This window comes from Drosophila tropicalis, unplaced genomic scaffold (genome assembly GCF_018151085.1).
Source record: "Drosophila tropicalis isolate 14030-0801.00 unplaced genomic scaffold, ASM1815108v1 contig_593, whole genome shotgun sequence".
NCBI lineage: Eukaryota > Metazoa > Arthropoda > Insecta > Diptera > Drosophilidae > Drosophila > Drosophila tropicalis.
This window is the reverse complement of record NW_027173070.1, coordinates 21301947-21315389: the sequence shown is the minus strand read 5'-3', so window position 1 is coordinate 21315389 and position 13443 is coordinate 21301947. Positions and strand designations below refer to the sequence as shown.

Sequence of the window (13443 nt, the reverse complement as noted above, 5' to 3'; positions counted from 1 at the left end):
AAAGTAGAGAAATAGAGAATCTAAAAGAGAAATTAGCTACCCAAAAATCAGATTTAGATAAAGCAATTAAAGGCCTTGAGTCGAAAAAGAAGGAAGTCAAAGAATTTCAGACTAAGGAAAAGAATTCTAGCAATAAAATTGTAGAATTGAGTTCTAATATCGCATTCTTACATAAAAAGCTAGAAGAATCTAAAATTCAGTTGACTGATTCCAATCATTTACTTCTAAGTCAACTACTTCAAACTCAACAATATTTAATCGAGTGTCAGGAAAAGTTACCAAAAACCAGTTGCAAGGGCCTGTCCTCGGGAATTCATAAAATTGAAATTCCCGGGATTGATCCGATTTCTGTTCTGTGCGAGGAAGATATAGACGGTGGTGGATGGATAGTTATTCATAAACGATTTGATGGCAGCGTAGATTTTAATAGAGCTTGGACTGAGTATCGTAAAGGTTTCGGTGATTTGAAGGGGGAATTTTTCATTGGTCTTGAGAATTTGCATCGTATTACCAATTCTCAAATCTATGAACTTTACTTGCAATTAGAATATCCAAATGGAACAGTTTTATTTGCCAGTTATGACAATTTTAGAATTGGCAACGAAACTACGAATTATAAGTTGGAGTCGCTGGGAGAGTATAAAGGAACAATTAAGGATTCTATGAAGGATTATCTAAATCAACGTTTTTCCACTTTTGATCAAGATAATGATCAATCGGAAAACATTAATTGTGCTAATATATTTGGTGCTTGGTGGCGCGAACCGTGTAAGATGTAAGTGACCACTTAAAAACATAAGACTGGAAACATGAATTAACAATTGTTATTTTTTTCTCATTATTAGCCCACTCCACGCAAATTTTTGTAATGGTAGGAACTGGAAGCGTTGCCCTCATCTCAAAGTAGTCCAGATGCTTGTCCGACCAAAATAAAGTTTAACTCCAACTGAAAATCAATGAAAATCTTCAAAAAATATAGAATCAAAAAATGTAAATTTTTATTATCAAAACAGAAAATGCCCACTAGCCGGATACCTTTGGTGTGTGAACAATTTCTCCGTTCTGTTTCTCTAGTGTGGCTGTCGATGTTTCTCTAAGGGAGTGTTCACTGTAATTAAAAAAAGTCATTGAAATTAATTGTAAATATGAAATTTGAATCAATAAAACATTTGGTCGACATTTTAAACTGACATATCTAGATAATCTCGATTGAACGGTAAGTAATAGTAAGGATATTTCAAAATGTAAGAATATTCGTTCTGAAAATAAGATAAATGCCTATTTGTTGAAACTATATTTATACATAACTTTCAAGCAGAGTGTCAAATTGTAAATTATATATACATACTTTACAAATGAAATGGTACATTACAGTCGACAAAATACTTATACATGCATACATATGTACATACGTATGTACTATTTAACAGTTAGTTCGTTAGTTAGTTGGTTAGTTTTAAATCTTTTTTTTCTTCCCCTACTTGTTTTCTTTGTAAAAATTGTTATATTGCTTACTTATTCTTATTCACAAATTGAAATTAAAATTGAATCCAGGATATTATATAGCAATATAACCACTTTTGTTTGTTGAAGTAAATACACATACATACATAATTCAGGTGTTCAGGGCGAGTTCTTTATTGGGCTCGAAGATTGGAATCGCATCATCAATATGAACTTTTTGTTGAACAAGGATATCACAGTGGAACTTTGCAATTTGCTAGTTATGGTAATTATATATTATATAATTTTGGTCAGAAGTGTGCAACGCATAGAACGAAGCATCTCCCAGCATACAAAGTATATATATTCTTGGTAAGCACGACGAGACGAGTTCAAATAGCCATGTCCGTCCGTCCGTCCGTCCGTCTGGAGCAAATTTCGGAAGCGGAGGGAGGCGTGACAAAAATTTGAAATAAACTCTAACACCGTAGGTAATACACGAGTCTACGTACCAAATTTGGTGACTCTATCTCTTATAGTCTTTGAGATCTACGTGTTCATACAGACAGACGGGCGGACATGTCTAGATCGACTCGGTTGTTAGACAGAAAATATCGAGAAAGATTTTCCTTAGAATGACAATTTTTGTGCAATTGTTTTTTGCTTCTCAAAAACTCTGCTAAAAAATGTTAAAATTTTCGAAATATCGAATAATAAGCATTTTGAGTTTTCGTGTTGTTGTTTCGATTTCAGTTTAAAGAGAGAAACGCGTTTAAAGATTTACTAGAAAGAAAATTCTCATGGTTTATCCCGGCTATGACAGAAACAGTTTTAAACTTAATGTCAGTGCATGTCAAACGGGTGCCTGAACTTCATGGCAGCGTGTGAACTTTGCTTACGTAAGAAACTCTCCCAGATATATACATATGTATACGTTTTCTTTATATAACCATACATATGTAAATGCACATGTATTTGGATTTGTTATCTCTTGCTTATTAGGCTTGCATTAAAAAGTTGTCAACTTTCCTGGAATTTCATATATTTGCTGTATATAGTTTTTCCCACGTCGATTGTCGACTTCAGACGTCGAGTGCTTCTTCCTGTTCTCTCTCTCTCTCTCTCTCTCTCTTGCAGCTTAAATAACCGAAATGGAAATGGAGCTCCATTTGGAATTTGCAAACGTTCGCTTAAAAATATTGAATTTCTTAATGAATCCAAAAACGAGGCCGGCCTAACCCCGGCATAGTCTCTTCCATATATGTTTAAAGCAATGAGAAACTCTTCATTCAGATATATAGTGAGAATATTCAAATTTTTATCCCTGCAGAAAGTCTTAAAGTAAGTATTGCAAAAGTTAGAGCGAACTGCTAAGTCTTATATTAAAACTATTTGTATTTGCATTTGATATATTTGCTCCTCGAGCTGTGTATGTGTGCGCAACAGCAGCAGCATGAGGCTGTGGAATGGCGGTAATCACGCTCTGGTAAGTTTTTATGAAAACAAAAATGTTAAGCATAATTTTAGGCGTAGGGAGAAGTTTCATCAATTGGAACAGAACAGAAGTATCATATCAAGACACAAACCTAGAATCCCAAAATTCTAAATGAGGTCGGGAACAGAATTGCATCGATGCTGATATAACACCGGGTTATCCTTGCCGCCAGCAGGATTCCCTTTTTGCGGTTAACTTTGGAGGCCGAGAATTTCATCTTATAATTAGTTAAACAAAAAACATAATTCCAATGCCTACATCTCATATTCTTGACAAATTGACTCTCCTTGTTTAGCCATAGTTTAATTAAGTTAAGGTAATTAAGTATTGCATATAAATTAGCTGTTTTTGGTGGTTAACCCTTTTCCAAACAAGTTTCTCCATATTTTGTTTCTTTCAATGGCTGGAAGCAATTCGAATGTCGCTTAAATTTAATTCAAAATCAACATATTTGGTAAATAAACATTAAACGCAATTCGTTATAACATTTTTTGATCAAAGGTCTCATCAATGTGTCTTAAAACTATCCTTTATTGGGATCTGGTGTCATAGATCCCGGTTTCGAGGCAGTTGTCAGCAATTTGATGACCTTGCCATCCTTGGGTAAAGCGCTAATATTGACCACACGACGCACAGCAGCACCGCCTGGTGTGGATGAGGGAATCATATTAACTCCGCCGGACGTTGAGACACGATTGCTTAACATCTGTACGGGGACCTGTTTTAGTCCTGTGGCCGATTTTAGAAATACATTTCTCACTGGTTGCTTGCCAGTTGGTGTTGAGGTCGCACTAGTTGAGGATGCTGGATTAATCACTTGCACTTGGGGATACGATTTGTTTCCTATAATTATTGGCAATGACTGCCGCAATGTGCCGCCAGTATTCTTTGTAATGGTCTGCAGATTCACTGTCTTGCCATCTAGTATTAAAGGAGTCGTACTACTACCAGCGGCACTGGTGACTGTGGTCTTGGGGCTGCCACTAGTACTGCTCACTATTCGTATGGGCAAACGGGCGCCCGCATTGCCCATGGGCTTAATCGTGCTCCGATTGAGGTACACAACTTTTGACGTGGCAATGGTTGGTGAAGATGTGGAGGAGACAGTTGCTGCACTGTTTGGAGAATGCTTCGTTGTGGTGAACAACTGCTGTAAGCCTCCTTTATTCATTAGTAAGGGACTTTTTCCTGGCGGTGGATGTGTGCCCTCTTTTATGATCTTTTGGCTTATAATCAAGGGACTTCCCTTACTAGGACCAGGACGAGCTGGGAATTGGCAGAGTTATTAATGATAATTATTCAACTGCCCGTCAAAATGAATTTGAAAACTTACTTGTCTGTTGCTTTCCTGCCTGATCAGCTAAATTCCCCTCATTATCCGCAAACACAATGGGCATATCAATGATATTTGATAAATCCATTTGCCTAGAGCCGACCTGTTGACCGGCCTCTGGTGAGGAAACTGTTGAGGCTGGCGATTTGGCCACCTGCAACATGGTCATGCCATTGAGATTTTTGTAGACTGTATATTTTTGTGAGCCCGAGACTATTTGTCCTCCTGCTGCTGCTACTGCAGTTTGATTTACTGGCGCCTTTAATGTAATAAATTGTTGTGTTCCTCCGCCAGTGGGACTGCTGGTCTTAACCACACTTCCTATAGTGGGCACAGCTGCTCCCGATTTGTTGATAGTGTAATTTATAAGTTTACCCTGCGATCCAGGCATCTTCAGATGAACAAATTGATTTGAGGGTATCATCTTGATTTTGGTACCAGCTGCCAGATTCACTGGCTGTGGTCCCAAGGGTTTTGATCCGGTTGGTGTTACCACTTTGGTCACTATTTGCTGACTGCCCGATGATTTTGTTGTTGGCTGTGGGTCATCGTAATCCAGTGTCTCATCTAATATAGATTCAATGGATTGATTAAGTTCATCATTAGTTAACAGGGGTGCAGGTGAATGTGGTGGATTAGGAGCTTCTTGATTATTCATGGCTTGGGGCAATGGACGAGTGCGTGGTCTTCCAACTAAGCATGCGATGGAATAGTAGGTGGGTTATTAGGGTTAGTATGGAATCAAAAATGATAACAAGATGATGAATTAGTTGAATACCCTTTCGCTTAGCTGCAAATGGATCTATGAGACGTGGGGGCTTGGGTTTTGATGCTCGGGGTATTCGGGGTTCTGCAGAATATGATTTGAGGTTAGGATTTGGTTAGTTAGTACAGGATTATGATGGATGCTGGATAAGTAAAAGGAGTTTCCAGTTTCTAACTCACTCGCTTGAACTATTCTGGTCTTGATCATAGGTCTAGAGTCATCCTGTCCCACTTCTCCTTTACGTTTGCGTCCTCCTTGATTGGAGATTGTCTTATCCACCATTAGATGGCCTTGCGCTTGCTTGGGTTGACGCTGCTGATAGGGTAGCAAAGTGCTAGGCATTCTAGGACCTGGAGGATTGCTCAGCGTCCTATTTACAAATTCATAGATCTCATCCTAGAAACACACAATTAGAAAAACATTCACCTTACGGAAGGATCTAGAAAGACTCACCACTACCATGGCGTCTACCATTGACTGGGTAACACCCTCAATTCTCCGCTTGCTTTTTGGAACCTTCAAGGAATCATCTGCACTGCCCACCACAACTAAAGAGGATTCAGATTGCATACGTTCCCGTAAACCCTCCATTTCCTCTTGACTGGTGCGTGCGGAATTCTGCCCAATGACAAACAATATGGGAGCCTTAATATCCAGCATCCTGTCATCGGGTGCTCCTCGAGGGCCACGCAAAGTGTTATAGGCAAAACCCATGCAGATGACACAGGCCACACTCTCCGACAATGCCACCTGTAGAGCCAAAGCTGCCCCGGCATTGAAGCCAATTAGGATAATGCCACGACTGGGATTCTCCGAGCGTAGCTCATGAATGCGCACTCTGGTCAGAGAAACTATTGTTTCCGCCACTTGATCCAGATTCTGATTGACCATGCGATTGTCTATCAAAGGATAAAAAGTTTTGATTAAAATGACATGTATCTAAATTTCATGCTTCATCTTACTCGTGTTGGGTAAATTGATGGTGCTAATCTGTGTAATGGTGGCCAAGGATTGATACCATTTTTGCATCCTTTCGGGCACTGTGGCACTTGTTGGCATTGTTGGTATTACCACCATAATGGCATTATGATAGATTTGCCGAGATTTGGGCAATATATGCGGCTCCCAGCGTTTTTTCATAACCGGAGCCAGCAGTTCCTGGCAGTTGCTCAACGGACGACCGAATAGCATTTTATCCATCAATGTGGGTAATTTAGTTTTCAATGTTTGCAAAATATCCAAATATGAAGCCATATACGAGGGTGACAAGTGATCCATGAGCAAAGCATGCAACCATTGAATGATTCGCGATTCCCAGAAAACGCCTGCCAATACACGACGCAATCGAGACGAGGATTTGTCAACTGTAATGCGTCGATAGACAGGCTCATGTTGACGTTTATCGTTGGCCAGACGTGCAAGTTGATCCTGATCCAATATATTAGCCACCTGCTGAAACAATTTTATCTGGGCGGGAGTCCAACCAATTCTGGAAAGAAAAACCAATATTAATAAATAGTTTCTATTACAGTTTGTTTCTACTCACTGATTAATCCTCTCCTGCCAATCCTGCTCATCTGGATTATTGTTCTTTACATATTTGGCTATGCGTGTGCATTCGTTCATGGCCTCTTTGGCTGCAATTTCATCATATGGAGGCACATGTGCCTGCTGCTGTTCACTCATTAAATCCTGATCCTGATGCGATGGATAAGTGTGACATGAGGGACACTGTGGCGGATGGTGTACCAATATTGTTCGAGCCAAAGATAAACCACTGCTGGCACTTGTCTCGGTGATGCTATTGCTAGCGGTGCTGCGTGCCGGTGGATCGCGCATATAACTGTGTTCCATTTTATCAACGAATGAGGCTTCACTATGTGCGGATATAGTGCTAGACTGGAAGGGAGGAATAGTTTAGATTAGAACTGTGCAAAACATAACAAATAACAAAACAAAACAAATCAATTTGTTAGTGTGCAATGTGGATAAATGGATTAGAAATCATGCTCGGAATGGGGCTGGATAGTTGTTTAAAGACTATTCGCATTACACTCTCTGTTGGTGTGGGCGTGACGGACGTCTTTGGTGGTGATCTATTTATTTTAAGGGTTCCTCCCATGGAGGCAGCACTGCCCATGCATCCCGCTTTGACCACATAATACGAAGACGAAGTGGATGAAGCGGGTGAAGTAGCGTTTTTTTTGCTACCTATTCCCATGATTGTTGTTGTTGTGTGTATTTGTTGCTGCTGTTTGTGTGTTTGTGTTGTCAAGTGTTTTGTTGTTGTTATTTGGTCGCTGGTGGAGCCAACGCGGGCTAAAAATTTGCTGGGACTATATGTGATAATAGTTGGCGTAGTATTTCGCGATTTGCTGCCGCTATTTGCAGCAGATCTACTATTGTTGCTATTTATTGTTTGTTTCATCATTTTATTTTTATTTTTTACTCTTTATTGCGTCTTCTTCTTCTTTGTTTCTTCTTCTTTCGTTCGTTGAACGTTCGTTTTCAACGAAGAGGTTGCAAATTATTCTTAATAATTTACTCAACGCTAGGCGCTTTTTGTATATTTAATATTTTTTTTTTTTTTTTTTATCTGCTTAATTTCCGTTGTTCTTTCTTATTTCCACCTTTTTTTGCCAAAAAAAAAAACTTGTACAAAATATGGCGTGCCCGTGTGAAGAGTTGCCACCAAGTTGCTGTAGCATCAGATATGGCAACACCATTAAAAATGCAGGCTCTCACACCTCTGCACAAAATAATTTCCCACCAAAAACTTGGCCAAATGTGCTATAGTATTTAGCCAAATAATGTGTTGTAAATTTTATTAATAACTTACACTCTCACTGGGTGTGGGCGTTGTGGTTCGACGCATTTCAACTGCAGTTTCAGCTCCCACAATAATTTGCATTTGTTGCTGTTGCTGCTGTTGTTGTTCCTGATCTTGCGACACATTCTGTTCCACATTACCGCCACTTTGTACAAAATTATTAAAACACTCGAAAAACGAAGACATTTTTCTAATATTTAGTTTTAATCTCCACAAGCTTGAATTATTTTTTTTAATAACAAATACGCAAAATACAAATAGAGAGCGTCGAATTATTTGACGAGAGTTGCCACTCAACGCCAACTATGATAGTCGGCCCTGGCATAACAGCTGTTTTAAATAACTCACCCACGAAGTTCCAAACACACCACGCAATTGGGCGCAAAAATTTTCAATTTCCACCCTTTAATATTGATACATATTTAAATATCTTAGCAAATGTTTTTAGTTTTTATTTGTTTTTACAGTTTTTCGTTTCAATAATTTAATAAGTTTAACAAATACTAGAAAATTATTAATTTTCACTCTGACATCGTCGACATTGTCTTCGTCACTTGGAGGAGGAGACCTTCTCGGGATTTTAATGATAGATGTAAATCAAAACAATCGGAAATTGTAGAAACAACCAAAGAGTTAAGTGTGTGGAAGGGCAGCGGGGTAAAAATAAAAAATAAAGCTCCTGATTTCAAATAATATATATATATATACATATATGTATATATAAATAGAGGATATATATGTGAAGAAGGTTTAAGCTTTAAGATAACTCCAAAACCTCCTTTAGGTAGACTGGCATTGTGTTTTGTGAGTGGTTTGGATGTGTTGGGGTTTTATGATTCTGAGCCCTCCCATTTAGTAGGAGCGAATTGCTGGCGGCACAGTAGACACTTCGTTATCCAGTGTGGTGTCAATCACATTTCTGTAGTCCAATTGAACATCTCCGTTGTCATTGCAGACCCAGGAAAGTGTGTGCTTGCGCCAATGCTTCTCAACTGGCACCTTCTCCTGACCCTCAAGGGGTTTGCTGTAATCCTAAAGAATAAGAAACGAAATTATCGGGTAATGCAAGTGTCCTAACAGTTGGAATTTCTTGATTCTCTTACGTATTCATCGATACGGGTCTTGAAATCTTCACGAGCATGAGCACCACGTGACTCTTTGCGTGCTTCGGCTCCCACAATGGTCATCTGGGCATTGGCAAGCAGATTTTGCAGTTCCAGCGTCTCCACCAAATCCGAATTCCAGATAAGAGATCTATAAACGAAATGAAAATGTTTTTTTTTTTTTTTGGTTTTTTGTTTTTAAATATGGTGTGGTGTCCCTCTTTAAGATTTGTAACTTACTTGTCGACCACTTTGATATCCTTGAACTCCTTGTACACCTCTTGCATCTTGGCCACACCCTTCTGCAGAATTGGACCATCACGGAAGACAGCAGCATGACCCTGCATGGTCTTTTGCATCTTCAGGCGCAGATCGGCGGTGGTAATTTGACCATTGGCATGACGCAGCTTATCCAAATTGGCAACAGAAGCCTCACCAGCATTATCCTTAAGCTTGGGGGCGGGAGCACCAGGTCTGTTTTCCTCAGCAATGGTCTTGGCACAAGCACGTCCAAAGACAACCAAATCGAGCAAGGAATTAGCTCCCAAACGGTTAGCACCATGCACTGAGCTGGAGGCTGCTTCACCGGCGGCATACAGTCCGGGAACAATCACATCTTTGCCATCCTTATCTACGGTAATGACCTGGCCACGGTAGTTAGTGGGAATTCCACCCATATTGTAATGGACTGTAGGCAGAACGGGGATGGGTTCACGTGTCACATCGACACCGGCAAAGATCATTGCCGTTTCCGAGATACCGGGCAGACGTTCGGCCAATTGTTTGGGTGGCAAGTGATGCAATTGCAGGTACACATGATCTTTCTCGGGACCCACACCGCGACCCTCCATAATTTCGATGGTCATGGAGCGTGAGACAACGTCGCGGGAGGCCAGATCCTTGGCGACTGGAGCATAACGTTCCATGAAACGTTCACCCTTCGAATTGATGAGGTAGCCACCCTCTCCGCGGCATCCCTCAGTAATGAGACAGCCAGCACCATAGATGCCAGTGGGATGGAACTGTACGAATTCCAAATCCTGTGATGGGAGACCCTGACGAGCCACCATAGCAGTGCCGTCACCAGTGCAGGTATGAGCCGAGGTGCACGAGAAGAAGGCACGTCCATAGCCACCAGTGGCCATCACAGTGTTCTGTGCACGGAAACGATGCAGTGTGCCATCCTCCAAGTTCAAAGCCAACACACCACGGCATTCGCCATCCTCAAAGATCAGGTCAAGGGCAAAATATTCCACAAAGTAATTGCAGTCATAGCTCAGCGATTGACCATAAAGAGTGTGCAGCAGGGAGTGACCCGTACGATCGGCCACAGCACAACAACGATGCGCCTGTCCGCCCTTGCCGAACTTCAGACTCTGACCACCGAAGGCACGCTGATAGATCTTGCCATCCTGGGTGCGGGAAAAGGGCATGCCATAGTTCTCCAACTCAATTACTGCCTTGGGTGCCTCGCGTGTCATATAGTGAATGGCATCCTGATCGCCCAGCCAATCGGAACCCTTGACCGTATCATACATATGCCACTTCCAATCATCCTCCTCCATGTTACCCAATGCAGCATTGATGCCACCTTGTGCCGCAATGGTGTGTGAACGCGTGGGAAACAATTTGGTAATGACAGCTGTCTTGAATCCTTCGGCAACCAGACCAAAGGCAGCCCGCAGACCAGCTCCACCAGCACCAACAACGATTGCATCGAAACTATGATCAACAATGGGATATTGCTTGGAGATTTTGTCCGGATTAGCAGCCGTTGCCTGATGACGACCATGTGTTATGTGATAGCTTCGCTGGCTGGCCACAGCAGCGACTCGGTGCTGTCATAGAGAGGGAGAAACATAAAGTCATGATGAGTTAACCATACAATTTAAGCACTTAATAAAGATCACAGCCATTTCAAATGCAATTTGAGCTATAAATAATCCAAGTGATTTTATTTGTCATAAAGCCATCAACATTTTAGTTGCTAATTAATCACAAATTGAAAACAAATTGTGAATTCGCGGTTACGCAAACAAATTTCTATAGGCAAAAACCAGCTAAATAAACTGTATATATGTATATACATAAAAGAATGTATAATATTTAAACTAGCTTAGATAAGATATTATTATTAACCTATGGATATACATATTATGCCTTCCAGTAACTTTCTTAGTTTGCCAGAATAAAAAATGCAATATTCCATGTCTTATCAAATCGGATGCAACAAATACCTTGAAAGCCTTTTGAAAAAATGCGAGGTATATATTGTATATAGGCTCATAGACTTAGTTTATTTTAAGTCGAAGTCTCAATACCCTAATAAAAAAACAGAAAAAACAGAATTAAGTTAATTTTTCCAAGGAATATCTAATAATAACATAAGATACATAATTTATCGCTTGTTGGACTAAAATTGTTTGAAGACTATTTGTATTTATTTCTACAAATCGGTAAATTAATAAAGTTCTGGTCTACCTCGAATCAACATATATACAAATTTTAAGGAAAACCCATTAGAAGTTATCACTTTCCACCTCCACCTAAGCTAAGATTAGGTAAGTTTTCCATGATTCAGTTTTTCAAGAACACACGTTTGAAATAATAGATCTGCCCTAATCTATAACTTTCACATCTAAACAAAATAGTTTTTGGTTCTTGATGATATTTTTCATGATCTTCATCTCATTTGTGCCCACTTTTTTCTTGAAGTCTATTTGAAGATATGGGTTTTCGTAAAAACTTGCATCATATGATCAATAGTTAAGTAAATTAATAAACTGGATTAGATTCTAAAATAGTTTTGAAATGATATAACACACTGAGTAAGTCATTTTAAAGATATAAAATTTAAAATTAACAATAGTGTTGAAAAAATTCAAAGATGTATCCTAAGGGGAGAATTTACTTCATTAGATATTGGCTTAGTAACTCTTAGTGCTGCATTTAAAATACCCTCTCATAATTAGGGTATATACATAAAAATGACTTAGCATCGATCGTTGGGTAAATGATAAGCTAGTGTTTTAGTTACTTATTTTTTGTGTGGTCGAAACGATTTAAATTAGCGACAGCTTGACGCACAAAGAGAGATAAGCAAGACACATGGAGAGGCGCACACGCCGATGCCGATGCCGACGCCGACAATGCCGACGCCCACAATGAAGGAATCTTCCCATGACCATGCTCAAGATTTTGATAGTTCAAAATTTGAGCTAGACTTTAAATAAGAATATTCGACTTATGTAAGGAGGGGGTGATAACAAATTCAAAGAGGCGGGCGCGGCATGACATCTATCGATGGAATTGTATAATCAGCTGTTGCGGACGTGCCTCCTTCTTCTTCTTTTGCGCTCGCTCACTCTTTCACACACACACACTTGTTCACTTGCTATCAAACTATTAAATAATTAAATGTTATTAAAGATGCCGCCGTCAAATAATTGACAAATTGCAACAAATGCATGTTGTTGTTAGTATTGTTGTTGCACGCAAATTATAAACACCGTATGGGGTGGGGGTGCATCACATAACCTCTGCATGGCACACACATACACATTAAAAGCACTGCAAAAATTTTCCACAAAACTGTAGAAAAATCAAGCCGAAAACTTGAAAATAACAAATTCAACGAATTTGGATTCACATTATTGTTCAACTGGTCATGAGCAACAATTGCCACCTTGGTTTTAAGGAAACCCAAAAAAATTACATAACAATCATTTCGTTGATAAATTTCTTAACTTTGCTTTTTAAGTCACGAGAGCACGGCTAGTTTAGTAAACATTTATAGTATTCAATGGCAGAAATACGTAGGAAATAATCCCAATTATGATACACTGTATCCCGTTAGTCAATACCCACCATAGAGGCAACTGCATTTTTGGCCAAAATCGATGGCACACGCATTATTCCGGACATGATTGGCTCGTTTTTTCTTTTCTGCTTTTGGCTTGCTCCGCGTTGTCGTTGACTGGGGAGACCTCTGCAACAACAAGGCAAAATGTGTGAGTTTTCTTAGTTGAGAGACCGCTTTTGGTTAATAATTAAATGACCGCGCGACAGCCTGCGGATTCTAGTGGTTAGTTAATATAATTACAACAATTAAGTACGTGTATATGCGATCGAAAAAAAGGGAAACAAAAAAGTTTACAAACTTTTGAAAAAGTTGTTGTGTGTGTATGAAACTACCGCTCGTCGTCGGCACCAGCCAGGAACTAGTGATTCATTAGTGATGCGAAACACAGATGAACCGGTTCAGTTTATATGAGCCGAGTCGCAATGGAAATTTGTGAGAATGAACTTCAAGAAATAAAAATAATATGTTAAAATAATAATATTGCTGTTAAGGGTATTTTACCTTTTTCCTTTAGTAGTTGTATAATATCAGTTATAGTAGCCAAACAATTCTTCCGATTATTCCAACTACTCAGTTGTCCTTCGTTATTTATCTTTCACAAACGAGAATGG

The 13443-nt window shown here is 39.5% G+C and overlaps 2 protein-coding genes across 6 annotated transcripts; both read right to left on the bottom strand.

The window, feature by feature from the left end:
- Window positions 1–3323: 3323 nt before the first annotated feature.
- Window positions 3324–8166, bottom strand: Rcd1 (Reduction in Cnn dots 1). 4 transcript variants are annotated; one of them, XM_068289917.1, is made up of 8 exons: window positions 7877–8166; window positions 6584–6936; window positions 6000–6526; window positions 5491–5936; window positions 5217–5433; window positions 5050–5121; window positions 4272–4964; window positions 3324–4204 (listed from the first exon to the last, which is right to left on the bottom strand). In XM_068289917.1, exons 1-8 carry the CDS (start codon window positions 8051–8053, stop codon window positions 3462–3464), a joined length of 3228 nt encoding a protein of 1075 aa, XP_068146018.1. In that variant the 5' UTR covers window positions 8054–8166; the 3' UTR covers window positions 3324–3461. The 4 variants fall into 4 exon arrangements, with proteins under 4 accessions (XP_068146018.1, XP_068146016.1, XP_068146019.1 ...); XM_068289915.1 differs by lacking the exon at window positions 7877–8166 and adding an exon at window positions 7091–7718; XM_068289918.1 differs by lacking the exon at window positions 5050–5121 and having other exon boundaries at window positions 4272–4838; window positions 7877–8162.
- A 128-nt stretch (window positions 8167–8294) lies between these two features.
- SdhA (succinate dehydrogenase, subunit A (flavoprotein)) lies at window positions 8295–13281 on the bottom strand. Of its 2 annotated transcripts, XM_068289407.1 has the most exons (5): window positions 13131–13281; window positions 12838–12958; window positions 9211–10808; window positions 8971–9121; window positions 8295–8899 (listed from the first exon to the last, which is right to left on the bottom strand). In XM_068289407.1, exons 2-5 carry the CDS (start codon window positions 12892–12894, stop codon window positions 8720–8722), a joined length of 1986 nt encoding a protein of 661 aa, XP_068145508.1. In that variant the 5' UTR covers window positions 12895–12958; window positions 13131–13281; the 3' UTR covers window positions 8295–8719. The 2 variants fall into 2 exon arrangements, with proteins under 2 accessions (XP_068145508.1, XP_068145509.1); XM_068289408.1 differs by lacking the exon at window positions 13131–13281 and having other exon boundaries at window positions 12838–13064.
- Window positions 13282–13443: the final 162 nt, after the last annotated feature.

Bases quoted from the DNA above. Each gene is read 5' to 3' on its own strand.
- Rcd1 (XM_068289915.1), bottom strand. From the start codon at position 7,468: ATGATGAAACAAACAATAAATAGCAACAATAGTAGATCTGCTGCAAAT. The intron at 6,937-7,090 runs GTAATGCGAATA...CCTCCCTTCCAG, and splicing joins CGCCCACACCAACAGAGAGT to TCTAGCACTATATCCGCACA. The intron at 4,205-4,271 runs GTAAGTTTTCAA...GCCAATTCCCAG, and splicing joins GGCAGGAAAGCAACAGACAA to CTCGTCCTGGTCCTAGTAAG.
- SdhA (XM_068289407.1), bottom strand. From the start codon at position 12,894: ATGTCCGGAATAATGCGTGTGCCATCGATTTTGGCCAAAAATGCAGTT. The intron at 10,809-12,837 runs GTGGGTATTGAC...TCTCTATGACAG, and splicing joins AAAATGCAGTTGCCTCTATG to CACCGAGTCGCTGCTGTGGC. The intron at 9,122-9,210 runs GTAAGTTACAAA...TTTCGTTTATAG, and splicing joins GATATCAAAGTGGTCGACAA to ATCTCTTATCTGGAATTCGG.